Source organism: Aquarana catesbeiana, linkage group LG07 (genome assembly GCF_042186555.1).
Source record: "Aquarana catesbeiana isolate 2022-GZ linkage group LG07, ASM4218655v1, whole genome shotgun sequence".
In the NCBI taxonomy this organism is placed as follows: Eukaryota; Metazoa; Chordata; class Amphibia; order Anura; family Ranidae; genus Aquarana; species Aquarana catesbeiana.
Genome location: NC_133330.1, coordinates 133,419,680 through 133,440,504, shown reverse-complemented (window position 1 = coordinate 133,440,504; position 20,825 = coordinate 133,419,680). Strand labels below are relative to the sequence as shown.

Genomic DNA, 20,825 nt, shown 5'->3' with positions numbered 1-20,825 from the left:
GTCCAAATATTTTTCCCTAAGTTTGTGTCTGCCATAATATTTTCTATTTTAACCCATCTTTTCTCCCTCCTTTCTTTAGTCCATTCTACCAAATGGGTCAAGACCACTGCTTCATAGTACTTTTTGAAATCTGGTACACTTAATCTACCTTTATCTTTCCCTCTCTGTAAGATTCATTGGGAGATCCTGGGTTTTTTTATTCTGCCAGATCAATTTCGATACTAGACTTTTAAGTACCCTAAAATACACTGGGGGTACATAACAGGGTAACATCTGAAATTTATATAGTATTTTGGGTAAAACAATCATTTTTAATGCATTGATCCGGCCCATCCAGGATAGGGGTCGAGATTCTATTCTCTTTACCTCTACGTTTATTTCATCTAATAAGGTTATATAGTTAGCTTAGTAGATTTCCCCCAATGATGCTGTAGGTCTTATCCCAAAGTATTTTATTCCCGACTTCCTCCAAGGAAACTGAAACTCCTCTTGGAGGTTATATTCTTCTTCTGACTTTATATTTATATTTAGAATCTCTGATTTATTTGGGTTGATCTTGAAGTTCGATAGCTCTCCACACTCCTTTAAAACCTTTAATAAATTTGGTAACGAAATACGAGGTCTGGAGATATAGAACAGCACATTGTCTGCGATTGCCGCCAGCTTATGCGCCTCCCCTCCTATCTCCACACCCCCTATGTCCACATTTCCCCTTACCATCGACAAGAGTGGTTCCAATGCCAGCACGAACAGTGGAGACAGGGGACACCCCTGTCTCGTACCATTGTACATCCTGAAGGGGGCTGACAAAATCCCATTTACCTTTATAGACGCCGTAGGGCTTTTATACAATGCCTGTATCCATTCTCTCATCCTTGGGCCTGTCCCCATACCCTGCAGCACACCTATCATGAACCCCCAGTCTACTCGGTCGAAGGCCGTTTCAGCATCAATCGACAAGAATAGACTGGGGGTTCTCCCCTCTCTTATTTTCTGGAGAAGCAATAGGGTTCTAATCCCGTTATCCTTACCCTCTCTTCCTGGGACAAAGCCCACCTGGTCCAGATGGACCAATTCCGACATTAGATCTCTCATCCTTAAGGCCACTACCTTTGCGAAAACTTTCGTATCAGTGTTCAGCAAAGATATCGGCCTATAGCTTGAACACAATGTGGGCTCTTTACCTTCTTTCCAAATAGTAGTTATGGTGACCATTGAGGCTTCCTTACTCATTCCAAACCTTTCTCCCAATCCATTAAAGTAGGAGCATAGCCTTGGAGATAAAATTTCCCTAAATTTTTTGAGGTATCGTGAAACCATCAGGCCCTGGACTCTTCCCTTTAGATGACTCTTTTAGAACCTTATTTATCTCTACTGTTGTAATTGGCCTCTCCAATGTTAGTGCTACTTCCTCTGATATTCTGGGGAGATTAGCATTTTGAACATAATGTTTAATTTTTTCTTTTTTTTTTGGGCTTCCTGTTGTCCTTGTTCCCCCACTTGCTTAACCGAATATAGTTGCTCATAGAAGTCTCGGAACGCACCTGCAATATCTTTTGAGTTATACACCATTTCCCCATTTTTATTTTGTATTTTCTCTACAAAAATTTATTGATCTTTTTTTCCTCAATATCCTTGCTAAGGTCTTACTATTTTTGTTCCCCCACAGATATCTATCTTTTGCTACTCTACTGAAGGTTCCTCTCATTTTCAGATCTAGGAGGTCCTTTAACTCATCTCTCTTAAGTACCAGTTCGTGTTGCAATTCCCTGTCGTTCCTATTCTTATAATTCTTCTTTTTTTGACCCTGTTCTAATATAAATATTTCCTCAATAAGTTCCTCCCTCTTCTTTCTCCTCTCCTTCTTCTTCCTTGCTCCCATTGATATCAATATCCCTCTAATATAGGCTTTATGGGCCTCCCACAAGGAATTATCTGCGATCTCAGCTGTCTCATTGACAAGAAAAAATTGTTCTAATTCCCTTTTCAAAATCTCTTCCCCTTGTTTATCTAGGAGGTTCTTATTAAGTTTCCATGTATATGGTTGCCTCTGTACCTCAGGGATTCTAATTGTCATGGAAACAGGGGCATGATCTGATAGAGAGGTTATCTCTATGTTCGTAGACACAACTAGGTCCAGCATCCTGTGTTCATTTAACCAGTAATCTATCCTCATGTACGTCCCATGCACAGGAGAAAAAAACGTGAAGTCTAATGTTTTTGAATGTTGTAACCTCCACACGTCCACCAACTGAAATTGATGTAGGTGGTGTTTCATTGCTTTTGGTTGAGTTTTTCTTATTCCCTCTGCATGGGACGTACTAAACAGAACCGGATCCATACAAAAATTCAAGTCGCCTCCATTTATTACCCTTCCACTTTGGAACTCCCCCAGTTTTCTTAAAATTTCCCCCAAAAACCTTGTAGGGCTATTATTTGGGCAATATATGTTCACCAAAGTACACTCCATTCCCCATAGTTTCCCTTTAAGAAAGAGGAACCTTCCCTCCTGATCACAAAGCCTGTCCACCAAGGTAAACCTCACCCCTCTATCTATCCCAATCGCCACCCCCTTTGATTTATTTGACATTGAGTCTCCATAGTACCACAATGGATACCGTGGGGAGTACAGTTTTACTTTTGTTCCATGCGACAGGTGGGTCTCTTGAAGAAAGACCACACCTGCCCCATAGTGCTCAATTTCTTTCAAAATTCTATGCCTCTTAGCAGGTGTATTTAACCCCTTCACATTATACGTCAGAAAATCTACTGTTGTCATATTGGATCTTTAATCCCAAATCCCAAAGGTAGATCGTGTCCCATAATTGGGATCTAACTTCATCGGGTCTAGGCAGTAACCTCCTCCCCTCCCAAATCCCCTCCAACCCCCCCTCCCTTCTCCAAGCACCCTCCTCCCACAACACCCACCCCCTCCCCTCTTCACCTCCTCCTTTAACCCCCACCCTCCCCCCAACATCGCCCCACCTCCTTCCCCCTCCCTCCTCCCCCCTCCCCTTGGTCACTGGTCGGCCTTAGTGCCACAGTCCTGGAACACCTCTGATCCCATACTGTGGGTTTCCCTCTTAGGGTGAAACTCCAACCATGGCCTCCCGTGTCCTGACCCCTCCCTCCCCCCCTCCAGGGGGGAAAGGAGGGACAGGAGCGGGTGCATGGAGAAGGCATAACCCCCCCCAACCTCAAGCCCACTCAATCCCCCTTGACTTTATTTAACTTTGTTAGACCCTCCTCCCTCCCTCCCCCACAACTCCCCACTCTCATTTAGTTCCATATTTTATCTTGAATTTATTTCGCAGGACACCATTACGTTCTCTGCCACGATCCTTCTTCCCCTGTCGTTCTTCCTCTTTCTTGCACTCTAATGCAGTCTGGAGCTGGAATGTCTAATTTTTTACAAAAGTCCTCCATCTCTTCCATAAACTTTAATCTTAGGGTCCTTCCTTCCTTCTGGACTATTAGCGATGCGGGGAACCCCCAGCTGTATTTAATATTAGTCCCTCTTAATTGTTCCAATAAAGATTTTAATTGTCGTCTCCGAGCCAAGGTTCCTGCCGACAAGTCTGTGAAAACATGGAGGACCGCTCCCTCGTAATGTATGCACTCCCCTAAGCCTACTCCATATTTTAGCTTTATCTTCATACTGATGGAATTTGACAATTACATCTCGAGGCACATCCTCCTTCAAACCCAAGGGTTTTTTCACCCTATGAACTCGATCAATCTTTAGGTCGTCTCCTTCTCCTCTACCCAAGACTGGATTAAATATTTTTTTCATTATTTTCTCTAAATCTTCCCCGTTCTTTCTGGAATTGCTCTAATCCTTAAATTTTGATGTCTATTTTGATTTTCTTGATCTTCCAACTTATATAGAATGTCCCTATGGTCAGATTGTAACTTTCTTATTTGCATCTTTAATTCCGAAATTTCTTGAGCTTGGTTTTCTGATTTTTCCTCTACTTCTTCTACTCCCCTCAGCAAGAAGCCCATATCCGTCCTTACATTAGAGATCTCACTTTTTATTGAATCTTCTAGTTTAGCAAACATTTCCACCATTTCCATTTTAGTTGGCATTTGTGGTATATTCCTCTGTTCTTCCATACTACTTGAGTCAAATTCCCTTTCCATTCCAATGTCTTCCCTGGTTTTATCTCCTTGGTCCCACTTTTTTTTGACGACTCTTTCTTTTTCTCTTTTGCACCCTGCTGTTTTTTTCCAATCCTGGGCTTTTGGAGTTCCCCTCCTTTGTTGTTAAATATTTCTGAATCGTGCTAGAGTTTAAACTTTTTTGGGGGGTTTTGGGTTCCGTCGCTTTTTGCGTACGTCCTCTCATATTCCCCTTTATTACTTCTTATTCTCCGGATGGTCTACCCAGCTATATATACCTTTATCCAACTCAACACCCCAGAGTATGTGACTTTTACTACAGATTTTTTAAAGGAATCACTGTTTGGGCTTGGTCCTTGATCTCCCCTTCCTCCCCTCCTTACAACCTTCACAGGGAATCGCGACTATTAGGAGATCACCTGTAATTAATCCGCTATATTAACTCTAGCACTTGTTTAGGGAAGGAAATTCCTTATAAATGATTTCCACCCATAAGGATTCCAAAAAAGTGGATCCCTAAGCTGCGGGGCAGGTACATTAGAACCTCAAGTGACCAGGATGTGAGACCCACACAATAATAAGGTGGCCAGACCAGGGATATGATCAATGCTTCAGAGCAGAACATCCAGTCCTTATGATGACCTAGCAGCAATATGATACAGCAAACATTCCAGTTCTTGGATAGTAATCTTGACATAGTTCATGAGCCTGATAGCAACACTTTAGCACAGCGGATCACAATGTGGCCAAACAGAGGATATATCCAAAATTACAAAGCAGAACATCCATTCCTTCTAATGATCTAGGAGAAATATGGTGCAGCAAAAATTCAGTTTCTTGGATAGTACTCAGACACAGTCCATAAGCAGCAGAAACCATATGGCAGCAATTTAGCATAGCAGGTTAAAATATGACCAGTCAGGGGATAAATCCAGACTTGCAGGACAAACACATTCAGTCATTATTGTGGCCTAGGAGAAATATGGTACAGCAAAACTTCCAAGCCCTGGAAAGCAATCTGATACAGTCAATAGGCATGCATGGACCCTGCAGCCGCAATTTTAACACAGCAGATCCCGCTCTACCTGGACACAAGGCACTTGGTAATAGCCAAAGAGTCCACAGTCACCAGGCTGCGATATAAGCACCAGCTTAAAAGTTCAAAAAGCCTTTTTACCTGGTGATCAGTAGACTTTTGTTTACCTTCCAGGAGCTGCCTTTAATCCTCTGGAGGTCACTTTACTTTTCTACCAAGTACTCCTCCACTCTCCTCACCCACACCGCTCCCCCACCAGACCGCACCGGACCTCCGCTTACAATCCGTGGTCTCAGGGGCTTTCATTTGCCGGTCTTTGCGGTCTCTCACCCCGCTCAGCTCCGGCCGGTCAGGAGAGTCCCAGGATAACAGAACCACTTCCTGGCCTTTAACCACTTGCCAACCGCCTCACGCCGATGTACGTCGGCAGAATGGCACAGGCAGGCAGAATCACATACCTGTACGTGAGCTGCCTCCCGCGGTTGGGGGGTCCTATCGGACCCCCCCGGTGCCCGAGGCGGTCGGCTTGTGTCTGGGAGCGATGAGAGGTGAGGGGGAGACCATCTATTCGTGGCCCCCCCTCGCGATCGCTCCCAGACAATCGGATTCTTCCTCTGCTGCTGTATGCTAAACAGCAGCAAAGGAAATTATGTCATCTCTCCTCGGCTCGGTATTTTCTGTTCCGGCGCCGAGGAGAGAAGACTTCACTGTGAGTGCACAACACACACACACACAGTAGAACATGCCAGGCACAAATTACACCCCCGATCCCCCCCAATTACCCCCCAATCACCCCTCCCCCCCGTCACACTGACACCAAGCAGTTTGTTTTTTTTCTGATTACTGCGGTGTCAGTTTGTGACAGTTAGTGTGGTAGGGCAGTTAGTATTAGCCCCCTTTAGGTTTAGGGTACACCCCTAACCACCCCTAATAAAGTTTGAGCCCCTTGATCACCCCCCGTCGCCAGTGTCACTAAGCGATCATTTTTCTGATCGCTGTATTAGTGTCACTGGTGACGCTAGTTAGTGAGGTAAATATTTAGGTTCACCGTCAGGGTTTTATAGCGACAGGGACCCCCATATACTATCTAATAAATGTTTTAACCCCTTGATTGCCCCCTAGTTAACCCTTTCACCAGTGATCACCGTATAACTGTTACGGGTGACGCTGGTTAGTTCGTTTATTTTTTATAGTGTCAGGGCACCCGCTGTTTATTACCTAATAAAGGTTTAGCCCCCTGATTGCCCAGCGGTGATATGCGTCGCCCCAGGCAACGTCAGATTAGTGCCAGTACCGCTAACACCCACGCACGCAGCATACACCTCCCTTAGTGGTATAGTATCTGAACGGATCGATATCTGATCCGATCAGATCTATACTAGCGTCCCCAGCAGTTTAGGGTTCCCAAAAACGCAGTGTTAGAGGGATCAGCCCAGATACCTGCTAGCACCTGCGTTTTGCCCCTCCGCCCGGCCCAGCCCAGCCCACCCCAGCCCACCCAAGTGCAGTATCGATCGATCACTGTCACTTACAAAACACTAAACGCATAACTGCAGCGTTCGCAGAGTCAGGCCTGATCCCTGCGATCCCTAATAGTTTTTTTGGTAGCGTTTTGGTGAACTGGCAAGCACTAGCCCCAAGCAGCGTCAGGTTAGCGCCAGTACCACTAACACCCACGCACGCACCGTACGCCTCCCTTAGTGGTATAGTATCTGAACAGATCAATATCTAATCCGATCAGATCTGTACTAGCGTCCCCAGCAGTTTAGGGTTCCCAAAAATGCAGTGTTAGCGGGATCAGCCCAGATACCTGCTAGCACCTGCATTTTGCCCCTCCGCCTGGCCCAGCCCAGCCCACCCAAGTGCAGTATCGATCGATCACTGTCACTTACAAAACACTAAACGCATAACTGCAGCGTTCGCAGAGTCAGGCCTGAACCCTGCGATCGCTAACAGTTTTTTTTGGTAGCGTTTTGGTGAAGTGGCAAGCACTAGCAGCCTAGTACACCCCGGTCATAGTCAAACCAGCACTGCAGTAACACTTGGTGACGTGGCGAGTCCCATAAGTGCAGTTCAAGCTGGTGAGGTGGCAAGCACAAGTAGTGTCCCGCTGCCACCAAGAAGACGAACACAGGCCCGTCGTGCCCATAGTGCCCTTCCTGCTGCATTCGCCAATCCTAATTGGGAACCCACCACTTCTGCAGCACCCGTACTTCCCCCATTCACATCCCCAACCAAATGCAGTCGGCTGCATGAGAGGCATTTTTATGTCCTCCTGAGTACCCCTACCAAACGAACTCCCCCAAAAAAGATGTCATGTCTGCAGCAAGCGCGGATATAGGCGTGATACCCGCTATTATTGTCCCTCCTGTCCTGACAATCCTGGTCTTTTGCATTGGTGAATGTTTTGAACGCTACCATTCACTAGTTGAGTATTAGCGTAGGGTACAGCATTGCACAGACTAGGCACACTTTCACAGGTTCTCCCAAGATGCCATCGCATTTTGAGAGACCCGAACCTGGAACCGTTTACAGTTATAAAAGTTAGTTACAAAAAAAGTGTAAAAAAAACCCACAAAAAATAAAATAAAATAAATAGTTGTCGTTTTATTGTTCTCTCTCTCTCTATTCTCTCTCTATTGTTCTGCTCTTTTTTACTGTATTCTATTCTGCAATGTTTTATTGTTATTATGTTTTATCATGTTTGCTTTTCAGGTATGCAATTTTTTATACTTTACCGTTTGCTGTGTTTTATTGTTAACCATTTTTTCGTCTTCAGGTACGCAATTCACGACTTTGAGTGGTTATACCAGAATGATGCCTGCAGGTTTAGGTATCATCTTGGTATCATTCTTTTCAACCAGCAGTCGGCTTTCATGTAAAAGCAATCCTAGTGGCTAATTAGCCTCTAGACTGCTTTTACAAGCAGTGGGAGGGAATGCCCCCCCGCCATCTTCTGTGTTTTTCTCTGGCTCTCCTGTCTCAACAGGGAACCTGAGAATGCAGCCGGTGATTCAGCCAGCTGACCATAGAGCTGATCAGAGACCAGAGTGGCTCCAAACATCTCTATGGCCTAAGAAACCGGAAGCTACGAGCATTTCATGACTTAGATTTCGCCGGATGTAAACAGCGCCATTGGGAAATTGGGAAAGCATTTTATCACACCAATCTTGGTGTGGTCAGATGCTTTGAGGGCAGAGAGAGATCTAGGGTCTATTAGACCCCAATTTTTTCAAAAAAGAGTACCTGTCACTACCTATTGCTATCATAGGGGATATTTACATTCCCTGAGATAACAATAAAAATGATTAAAAAAAAATGAAAGGAACAGTTTAAAAATAAGATAAAAAAGCAAAAAAAAATAAAGAAAAAAAAATAAAATAAAAAGCACCCCTGTTCCCCCCTGCTCTCGTGCTAAGGTGAACGCAAGCGTCGGTCTGGCGTCAAATGTAAACAGCAATTGCACCATGCATGTGAGGTATCACCGCGAAGGTCAGATCGAGGGCAGTAATTTTAGCAGTAGACCTCCTCTGTAAATCTAAAGTGGTAACCTGTAAAGGCTTTTAAAGGCTTTTACAAATGTATTTAATTTGTTGCTACTGCACGTTTGTGCGCAATTTTAAAGCATGTCATGTTTGGTATCCATGTACTCGGCCTAAGATCATCTTTTTTATTTCAACAAACATTTGGACAATATAGTGTGTTTTAGTGCATTCAAATTTAAAGTGTGTTTTTTCCCCAAAAATGCATTTGAAAAATCGCTGTGCAAATACTGTGTAAAAAAAAAAATGAAACACCCACCATTTTAATCTGTAGGGCATTTGCTTAAAAAAATATATATAATGTTTGAGGGTTCAAAGTAATTTTCTTGCAAAAAAAAAAATTTTTTTCATGTAAACAAAAAGTGTCAGAAAGGGCTTTGTCTTCAAGTGGTTAGAAGAGTGGGTGGTGTGTGACATAAGCTTCTAAATGTTGTGCATAAAATGCCAGGGCAGTTCAAAACCCCCCCAAATGACCCCATTTTGGAAAGTAGACACCCCAAGCTATTTGCTGAGAGGCATGTCGAGTCCATGGAATATTTTATATTGTGACACAAGTTGCGGGAAAAAGACAAATTTTCTTTTTTTTTTTTTTTTTTTGCACATAGTTGTCACTAAATGATATATTGCTCAAACATGCCATGGGAATATGTGAAATTACACCCCAAAATACATTCTGTTGCTTCTCCTGAGTACGGGGATACCACATGTGTGAGACTTTTTGGGAGCCTAGCGGCGCATGGGACCCCGAAAACCAAGCACCGCCTTCAGGCTTTCTAAGGGCGTAAATTTTTGATTTCACTCTTCACTGCCTATCACAGTTTTGGAGGCCATGGAATACCCAGGTGGCACAAACCTCCCCAAATGAACCTATTTTGGAAAGTAGACACCCCAAGCTATTTGCTGAGAGGTATAGTGAGTATTTTGCAGACCTTATTTTTTGTCACAAAGTTTTGAAAATTGAAAAAAGAAAAAAAACATTTTTTTTCTTGTCTTTCTTCATTTTCAAAAACAAATGAGAGCTGCAAAATACTCACCATGCCCCTCAGCAAATATCTTGGGGTGTCTACTTTCCAAAATGCGGTCATTTGGGGGGGTTGTGCCATCTGGGCATTCCATGGCCTCTGAAACAATCAAAAATTTACACCCTTAGAAATCCTGAAGGCGGTGATTGGTTTGGGGGCCCCGTACGCGGTTAGGCTCCCAAAAAGTCCCACACATGTGGTATCCCCGTACTCAGGAGAAGCAGCTGAATGTATTTTGGGGTGCAATTCCACATATGCCCATGACCTGTGTGAGCAATATATCATTTAGTGACAACTTTTTGTAATTTTTTTTTTGTCATTATTCAATCACTTGGGACAAAAAAAATAATATTCAATGGGCTCAACATGCCTCTTAGCAATTACCTTGGGGTGTCTACTTTCCAAAATGGGGTCATTTGGGGGGGGGGGTTGTATTGCCCTGCCATTTTAGCACCTCAAGAAATGACATAGGCAGTCATAAACTAAAAGCTGTGTAAATTCCAGAAAATGTACCCTAGTTTGTAGACGCTATAACTTTTGCGCAAACCAATAAATATAAGCTTATTGACATTTTTTTACCAAAGACATGTGGCCGAATACATTTTGGCCTAAATGTATGACTAAAATTGAGTTTATTGGATTTTTTTATAACAAAAAGTAGAAAATGTCATTTTTTTTTCAAAATTTTCGGTCTTTTTCCGTTTACAGCGCAAAAAATAAAAACCGTAGAGGTGATGAAATAACATCAAAAGAAAGCTCTATTTGTGGGAAGAAAAGGACGCAAATTTCGTTTGGGTACAGCATTGCATGACCGCGCAATTAGCAGTTAAAGCAACGTAGTGCCAAATTCTAAAAAGTGCTCTGGTCAGGAAGGGGGTAAATCCTTCCGGGGCTGAAGTGGTTAATCTGCTATAGGCCAGGCGGGAATCCATGTATGTGTCTATTGGCTATTTCAACACAATTTTTAGGAGGACATTTTTCTCAACTTGATTTCACAGCCATGACACTTCATTTAACTGGATTTTTCTAAACGGGATCCCCATTTCATGCAATACAGTTGCTGATCTATCTACACTAATACCTAAGGATTTCCTTTTAATAACCTTATAACTAATCGGTATTTAGCTGCAGTCTCATGCTACTGATCAAAATTAGCGGTGTACTATTTCCTCAGGTATCAGGTAGCCCTGGACAATCAGTCCTTCAATTGGTTGTCATCTGTGGAAATCCTTGTAGCATACAACCAGCCTGAAAGGGACAAGTATGGCTCTGTGTTCAGGATAAAATCCACCTATAGACCGTGGCTCTGATACATGGAAATATACGTGATTCATGTATTATGCGGTTTCTACATGTTTACAGCTATGTCTTGGTTATCCAGTTTTTTAGAGTGACAATGTTGTCTCTTTAATATCTTTTTAAACACTATTTTATGGTGCTTAGAGGGTATTTTTTCTATCCTTATATATTTTTTGCTTTAAAAAAGTCTATATGGCATATGAATACCATGGTTTGGTCCTCTATTTAAACTATTTGTCTCTTTCCCGTTTCTTTTCCCACTTTTCTTGAACTAGTCATGTATAGGACCCTGAAAACCAATCACCGCCTTCAGGCTTTCTAAGGGCGTAAAAATGGTAATTTCACTTCCTCACTACCTATTACAGTTTCAGAGGCCCTGAAATGTCAAAATAGCACAAAACCTTCCCAAATGACCCCATTTTGGAAAGTAGACACCCCAAGGTATTTGCTAAGAGGCAAGGTGAGTATTTTGCAGCTCTCATTTGTTTTTGAAAATGAAGACTTTCTTCAAAAAAGGAACTTTTTTTTTCAATTTTCAAAACTTTGTGACAAAAAGCGAGATCTGCAGAATACTCAACATGCCTCTCAACAAATAGCTTGGGTGTCTACTTTCCAAAATGGGGTCATTTGGGGGGGGGGGTGTCAGTACTAGGATCCCTTTAGGACCCAGCACAACTCACCTGACACAGCCTTTGCCTGGGAAACAACAATCATTGGCCAGCTCACCTTTAAATCACTTGTATCAGCATTCAATCATTGCTCGTGTTAGAGTTTACCTTGTGTTTGATCCAGTTGATATCTGCTCTGTGTATTTTGTGTATGACCCGGCTCGCTTGACCCTGTTTGCTTGCTTCTGATTCGGTACCGTTTGGACTCTGATCTTCCTGTGTTTGACCCAGCTTGCCTAGACTACGCTTTGCCTGATTCTACTGTAGTACCTTCATCTGCAGCGGTGAACTACAAGCACCAGACATCTATCCTCACCTGCAGCGGTGAACTACAAGCACCAGACACCATTTATCCTCATCTGCAGTGGTGAACTACAAGGTCCAGCAAACATCTACCTACATCTACAGCGGTGAACTACAAGTCCCAGCTGACCTGCTCTGCTCAGACCTGCTCATGGTATGTGCTCTTGTTCTTTGAACTCTTTGCATAATCAGAACACCTGAACTGTTACCTGTTATATGCTCCTAGCTTGACAGGGGGTTGTGCTATCTTGGCATTTCATGGCCTCCGAAACTGTGATAGGCAGTAAGGAGTAAAATCAAAAATTTACGCCCTTAGAAATCCTGAAGGCAGTGATTGGTTTTCGGGGTCCTGTACATAGCTAGACTGACAAAAAGTCTCACACATGTGGTATCCCTGTACTCAGGAGAAGTAGCAGAATGTATTTTGGGGTCTAACGCCACGTTTCCATGTCACGTTTGAACAATATATCATTTAGTGGTTTTTGGGGTCCTTTACGTGGCTAGGCTCCCAAAACTTCTCACACATGTGGTATCCCCATACTCAGGATAAGCATAACATATTTTGGGGTGTAATTCCACATATACCCATGGCATGTGTGAGCAATATTGGAGGGGGGGAGGTTTGTACTGCCTGCCATTTTAGCACCTCAAGAAATGAGATAGGCAGTCATAAACTAAAAGCTGCGTAAATTCCAGATAATGTACAATAGCTTGTAGACGCTATAACTTTTGCGTAAACCAATAAATATACACTTATTGACATTGTTTTCACCCAAGACATGTGGCTGAATACAAGGGCTGAATACAAGTGTGAAACCTTTAACATTTATTGTGGTTTAAAAAGACGAATGGACACTTACAGTTAGATTGGATAAAAACAGCATTAAGAAAATCGAGCCAGCCAGCTATCTATAGCAGTTATCGGGACTTGCGCAACACTCGGTGACATCAGCACGTCGCTCTTCCCTACGCGTTTCGTCACTCAAAGGACGTCGTAGTTACAATCTAACTAGCTGTCCATTCATCTTTTTAAACCACAATAAATGTTAAAGGTTTTACACTATGCATGCCTTTTGTTGTTTTATGGGGATCTATTAACCGTGCCATATTCGGATGAGGATTACCATTGCTGAGGCTGAGGTGGTTGGTGTATGGTACAGAGACCCCAGGCTGGGTTATAAGCCATCTGCGCTCCGTGGTCACCTGTAAAAAGGGACCAGTTTTATCCGGTAAGCGGCAGTGTGTGCTCAGGTGGAGGCACTTTCCTATCTCTTCACAGTTTCTTGGGTGTCTGGATTACTTATCACCGTGGATGAGCCACTAATACATTGTGCATGAACTATTTTTTGATTTGTCTTTAATAGTCACCATTAATACATATGGACTCATTTTTTGAATATTTATTATTCTCTGGGTGGAGTTTAGTATTCACCACTGTTACTTTTTGCGATTAATTGTCATTCACATGATCATAGGTGTTTACTTTTACTGTTCAGTCACATTATTATCAGATGCTGTTTTTTTCAAATTTAGCTTTTGTATCTGTCTTATTGGTATATTTTACTTTATTTTCATGTTAATTTTAGTGGATTCACTTTCATATTGGATTTAAATTTTGTCAGTACACTTCCTATCACAAATTTTATATATTATTTTTTCTTTTTTCTTTAGCTGTGAGTGCACTTGTTCAATTTTTATTGGTCAGCATTTCACAGATCAATTTATTTAGCGCAACTTCAGCTTTTTATATTTTCATTTATATCGCAAAAAATAAAAATCCCAGAGGTGATCAAATACCACCAAAAAAAAGCTCGCAAATTTTGTTTGAGTACAGCATTGCATGACCGCGCAATTACCAGTTAAAACAGCACTGTGCCAAATTGTAAAAAGTGCTCTGGTCATTAAGGGACAAATACTTCTGGTCCTTAAGCAGTTAAAGTCCCAAACTTTTCCTATGTAATCTATACAGGGATGGAGGTGTGTTGCCACAGTCAATTGTAAGTGACATATCCCTTGATGTCTTTACTATATAGGCATCCAGGGTGCTGTTCGCATCTACATTGGGTTCCATAATTCATGTTTATTTGTTTACTCTTTCATGTTTGGGTTACAATTCATGTGTTCCAGTGTCACGGACAGTTTTATGTTTTGCACGGCTGCCCGTTCTCTGTCCACTTCCGGGAACTGCGATGCGTCCCGGCTGCCCTTCCTAATTCACATGTGGGGGCAGAGATGGGTTCGGCCGCGCCGCATCGGCGCCACGCCTCCCACAGCTTCACTGAAGTGGCGTTTGCCTGCAGACAAGTGGTTTGCCATCTGGCTGTTCTTTTATGATGGAGCCCTTTGGCGTCACACACCTGATCGGCTTCTGCCGTTTAGGTGATGACGCACTCCCTCATAAGTGCGCCGCATGATGCTGGGGGCCATGCATGCCTCATGGGGTTTACACCAACCCCCCTTGCAGAGGACTACTGTTTTGATTTACTATTGACCCACTGGGTGACACTCTTTTGGTTACACACAACATCAAATACAAGGTAATTGGCTCAGGACGAGCTGTTTTTCACTCCCTTCCCTTGTCTACACACACCAGTTCCCCTCCCTATCGCTGTGGGATTACTCTCACAGGGGTTTCCATATTCACTATATTATATTTTTTGTCTCACTGTATATTTATGTTATCTCACATACACATTGGCTTTAGATTCACATTGTTTTATGTTTTTAAAGGTCACTCCCATACCATGCACATAGCCACTTTATTTTATTTACCTATTCCCCTTCTCCCCTACTGGGCTGAGATTCCAGCAGAAGTCTATCCATATATAGGCTTTAATACTCCTTTAGATTCTGATAATTCATACTCTTTTGGTAAAATTATATTTACACTATCTACATATATACATTATTATTTTTATAGGATCCTTTTGGACGGTAAATTAAGCCACTAGTGACTCTTATATGGATATCTGTATTTTCTCTATGATCTTCACACTGCGACCTGTCGTGTATTGGTATGGCCCCCTCAGTTCTAGTGGACACACATGGGGTGAGCCCTGACTGTCGGTGCCGTGTTTGACAATCAAGTTCTGACATCACTCTTATCTGGACTAATATTTCATTACTATCCAGATAGATTGTTTTTGATGTATTTATACTTTCTTTTTAGATAGCTGGATTGCACCTGCTCCTGAAGAAGTGACGTTTCACGAAACGTGTAGAGCATATCGTGCTGCAATCCTTCTGGTTTTTTATCATGTACTAATGTTTCATTTTTGATTTCATTCATTATTGCTTATTGTATTATTGCTGTGGGTACTGAACCTATGAATTGTTTTATCATGTTATAACATGGGCTACAATTGTCGTTGGATAATTTAACAAAGATTGTTTTTTATGTACATTCACCTTGCAAATGCATTTATACTATGTTTATGCTCACTACATTGACCGTTGGCTACACGCCTCATTCAAAGTCCCAAACTCCCTCCCCTCTATGCTATTGAACAGGGATGGCGGCACATGTCTATGTGGGCCTCTTTTAAAGTCTCAAACTTTTCCTATGTCTCCCCAGAGAAAAGAGAGCCTAGGAACCTCTGCGGACAGCAGCAGGAGGAGGGAAGCTTCAGCCACCCAAAGCACTTTTTGGACAAGAAAGCTGATCAGTAGTTGAAAAAAATGGTACTAGGATGATGGCCGCAGCTGTAGCCATGATAATGGTCTAACCACTTGCTGAAAGGACATTTTAATACTTATGTTGGCCATCAAGTGGTTAAGGGATTTGTGGGGGTTTTTTTCACATTGAAATGCATGGAATAGACTCTTTTCCCACTAAACAGACTTATTGAAGTCTGGCATTTTGATAGTAGCTTGCCTATTAGCCCTTAAAATTTAGAATTTAAAGTTTTCATCCCCAATAGACTCCAATTGCTGCTATGTTTGAGGTCACTGAATTTCTAACAGGATTCATTAAAACTTCTGAAAATAGAACCCGACCAATTTCACTCATTCTTAGTGGTGAAAAGATTTCTTTAGGGAGGCTTCAATGGTCTAAATATATCCCTCGTGCTTCCCAGTGTGATGTTGTTGGAGGGACCAAGTTCCTGATCTCCTTTCCTATCACCTTGTGCTGCAAATGCATAGAGTCCAGGTGTGCTTGAAATTGAGCTCTTTAGGTCTTAGGCGAGAAAAAATTGGTAAGTATGAGTCTCATGAAATTTAGTGTTTTGCTATGACAGTAGAAACACACTTTGGTGTGCTTATTTGGACACAATAGGGTTAAATGTGGGCACAGAATATCCATATAGACAAAGGTTACATTGCTATTGCAATGACAGCAAGCAAGAATGGATGTTTTCAATAGAACACAGAGAGAGAATCAGAAATACGGATATACTCACAGATGTAAAGAATTTCAGAAAGATGTCCTTTTGACTTAAAACAATTACAAAAGTACAATAGTTCTCCTATTTGCTATGTTTTTCAAATATAGTACTTTACCTTTAATAGTCCCATGTCATTGAGATACAAATGCTGCAGTGACCGAGATATTGCCAAGAAGGCACCGTTTCCAATATTTCTGATAGGATTCTTGGATAGTCTTAACTCTGTCAGCATAGGCAATCCTTTTAGTGCATGTGTTGGCACCTCTTTCAACTTATTCTCATCTAGATAGAGTTTTTCTAGAAACATCATATTTTTAAAAGCTGTGGATGTAATCAAACTTATGTTGTTGTGTGTTAAATATAACGAGCGTAGTTTTTCTGCACCAGCCATGTCTGAAAGTGAAGTAATAGAATTATGCTGCATGTGAAGGGATAAAAGATTTGGAAGTAGTCCAAAAATTTCCCTTGGAACCTTAATAAACTTGTTATTGTCTAAGAAAAGATATCCAATGTTTGGTGCTCCCTGAAAGACATCCGGATTTAAAGCAAAAATCTGATTATTAGACAGGTAGAGGTATATCAAATTCTTCATTCCTAGAAATGCTTCTGGTTGAAGGTCTTTAATATCACAATGCTGGAGATGAAGAGAAACTACATTTTCCATATCCAAGAAAGCTCTTTTAGGAATAACATTAAATACATTTCCACGTAGATCAATCAAGCTGGTGTCTTTAGGAAAACCTTGGGGTACCTGTCTTAAGAATTGATTTCCACATATGGCATGTTTAACATCAGATATGCAGTTGCAGCTCATTGGACATAGATTTTTTTCAGGTGTCTTTTTTGTGGCTGGCAAAATATTGTAAGCTTCCTCAAGAAAAATTCCACATTTTAGGTCAATTGCTCTCAGAGAGTCTAGGTGATCTCCATGAAAATGATTGGGGCCAAAGCAAAATAGATCAACCTTCAGTCTTTTTATGTCTGCCCAAAGTTTGAATGGCTGTATTTGACAATCACAAGGTACACTATTACCTGTCAAGTTTAGATATTTCAGCTGTTCAACCCCTGCCAGTGGTTGTAATGTACTAATCTGATTGTTACTGATGTCAATTAAAGAAATCTGTTTGCTTTTTTCAAAGGCTTTGAAAGATACTTCCTGTAATGCCATATTATTAATATATAACTGTTTGAGGGATGTCATGTGGATAGCTTCTTCTTGAATAAATGTCATTGGATTCCATCCCATTTCTAACTTTATGAGACCAGACAGTCTAGAGAAAGCCTCTGTTGGAAAGTACTGAAGTTCATTATGGTCGAGACTTAGCCTTCTAAGGTTGGGTAGGCCTGCAAATGCCTCATATGATATAATGTTAATCATATTGTTAGAAAGACACAACAATTTAAGCTGCATCAGTCCTTGAAACAACATATCTGGTAAATAGACCAAGAAATTATTGCCAATATTAAGAAAGTTCAAAAGACCTAACTGGCTAAATGCTCCTGGCCTTATCTCCTCAAGGTGATTTTTCTTGAGGTTTAAATATTGCAGAGATGAAAGTCCATCAAAAGATTCCTGATATATGAAACTTATATGGTTGGAGCCAAGGTTAAGATGCAACAAACGTCCAAGGCTTCTGAAAGCTCCTTCTTCTATTGTTTCGATGCTGCAGTTGTATAGACTAAGATGAGTTAAGTAAGGCGTTGAAATGAATGCTCTTGATGGAATCACCGTTAGATAATTTCCTTGCAAATTTAGCTTTTGCGTGTACTGTAAAGATAAACAAATTATCCATATATCATGCACTTGTTGCCAATTTCCCACATTCACATGGAAAAAGATATTTAAATTCAACACATGCAGAAAATATTATACTTTGTTAAAGAGCAGAAAAATTATAATTAAACTAGAAGATGCAATATTTGTCAAATTGCTCTGGAAAAAATGTAGCATTCTTATGCAAAAATATGATTTTACTTTTTTTATAGTACATGTGTTATTAAGTATATATCACAAGGATAATGTTTAATTGAATTCCACAGATGTTCAATTAAGAGCAGCAAAAAAGGCTTTTGCTACATGCCTATTCATTACAAAAAAAAAGGAAAAAGAAGATAACAATTAAATGGGTGAATGTGAAACTTATATGCAAAATAAATAAACTAGTTGCATTGAGGTTAGCTTCACACTAGTACGGCTGTGTCTTGGTTTTTAGTGTGATTATGTAGTGTATCTTGGTTCCATTTTGATGGATTTTTGATACTACTGCGCTTTGATTCATCCCTGCTGTCAGCCAGCAGGGATGGGTCATTGGATGTTAAGGAGTCAGCACCCACCGGCATTCTAACAACCAGTGACTCATCCCTGCTGTCAGCTGGGGAAATTGCAGCAGAATGTAAGTCAGTGAGTAGTCAGTGAAAAAAAAAAGGCTTGGTGGTCCCTCGCAATCCATACCAGGTCCATATGTCTGGTATGGATTTTAAGAGGGATCCCATTCCAAAAATATTAAAAATGAATGCCATGAGGTCCCCCCACTCAAAATCCATACGAGAACCTTATCTGAGCATGCACCCTGGCAGGCCAGGAAAGGAAGGGTGTGCATGCAAGCCCTCCTCGTAAACCATACTGGGCCACATGCCCTCAACATGGGGGAGTACTTTGCTAGAAAGGGCCCCCCTGGTAAAACACCTTGTCTCCATGTCGATGAGGACAAGGTCTGTGGGTGGGGCACTTATTGGCATCTGGAAGCCCCGTTTAACAATAAGGGGGCCCCCAGATCCTGCCCCCCATGTGAATGAGTATGGGGTACACATAGTATTCCTACTCATTCACCAAAAAAAGTCAAGTATGTCATCCAGCGATGTAGGTCAGTGTCAATCATGATGAGCTAAGGTCCCTTGACTGATGTTGAATGACACTCTGCCTCCCCAATTGATTAAGTAAACAAGGGGGCGGGATCAACTGGTGACATCTTTGACCACGTATAGACACGTGCACACAGGGTCAATAATGTAATAAGGGGTGGAGTCACTCAGTGATGTAATTCGCCATATATGGACATATTTAAGTAATCGGGGGGGCAGAGTGTCATTCAGTGCCAGGCAAGAGACAGGAGCAGTCAGGTGTTGGTGAGGGGCTGTTTTTTATTTTTCTTGCGGGTCAGCAGCCATCATTCATCATGACATACATCGCTGGACGACATAATTGACAATGGATGTACACAGGGGGCATTTTTTAAAAAATGGAATAAAGGGAGGGTCAAAAGTTTGAGTGTTTTTATTTCTAGGGTACATTCTATTTTTTTGGTGGATGAGTAGGGGTACTATGTACTCATTTACCGATTTACATGGGGGGCAGGACCTAGGGACTCCCTATTGGTTAAAGGTAGCTTCCAGATTCTGATAAAACCCCGGTCTGCAGACACCCACAACCACTCATGGGGGGGAGAGAGTGGAGGGGGAGGAGGAGGAAGAGAGGGGGAAGGAAAAGAAGGGGGAGGTGGGGAGAAGGTGCATAGCACAAAGGGGTGGGAACAGACAGGGGGGTTGTTCTGGGGATAGAAGTCTTGATCACGAATTATGTCTCCCCCATTCAGTCTGGTGTCCCTCAGGGCTGTGGCAGCTATTGTTTGAAAAGTGCCGCTCAGCTGTTCACAGAACTCCTCTCACAGCACAGAGCAGGTGCATGCATGTGGCTGGAGTGTGAGTGGGCACAAATGGGAGGCAGAGTATCGGATTGGACAAGCAGCAGAGTGAGGGAGGGGTTAAGAGGACAGTGGAGATAGGATACAGCCCAACTCCTGTACAAGCTGGCTTTACCCACTCTCACTGTGTCACTATGAGAGGCTGACAGTGGCTGTGGAGCGCCGGAGCTAGCAAGGTATAGCCGCTCTCCATCTCCACACTGTGTCTGTCATGGTGCTTGGGAGAGAAGATGCTCCTCCCACAGCTGCCCACACAGACTCTGCCCCCTGCTCTGCCGGCTCTTGTTTATCCTCATCCCCCCCCCCCCCCGGCCTGGCTCATTCTCTGGCTTGTCACCCCGCTATAGAGATCCAATCTGCTCAGTGCGGCGGGGTGTGTGATAGCAGCAAGCGGTGTGGGGTCACTGTCTGCAAGGATTTTACCACCCCCTCCACCCTGTCCCGCTGGCCCTGGCTGGGTCACTGTGTGAAACCCTGAGTTTTTGTCTTTGTGTGTCTCCTCCTGTGGGGATGGATCCACATGCTCAAGGGAAGGGGGACTGCTTGTTCCTGGACCCCCTTCTTGGACTGGAAGCTGGACTACTCTGCTGGAGGGTGCATCCCTGGACTGATCACTGCCAGGATCTGTGTGTAAAGCCAACCCATGTGCTGCAGTGTGTTGTGGTCTCCAGCTGCAAGAATCTTGACTACTTCAGCCTATCTCTGCTACATATGCCCAGCAATTCTCCTGGTCCTCAGTTGGGAGTG

General features: G+C 42.4%; 1 protein-coding gene across 4 annotated transcripts in view; it reads right to left on the bottom strand.

The window, feature by feature from the left end:
- Nucleotides 1-20,825, bottom strand: part of CHADL (chondroadherin like) — an 888,529-nt gene that overhangs the window by 500,677 nt on the left and 367,027 nt on the right. For all 4 annotated transcript variants that reach the window (XM_073592692.1, XM_073592691.1, XM_073592694.1 and 1 more), the window contains exon 3: nucleotides 16,493-18,145. In XM_073592692.1, the coding sequence (XP_073448793.1) occupies nucleotides 16,493-18,145 (1,653 nt within the window). The remainder of the gene's footprint in view (nucleotides 1-16,492; nucleotides 18,146-20,825) is intronic.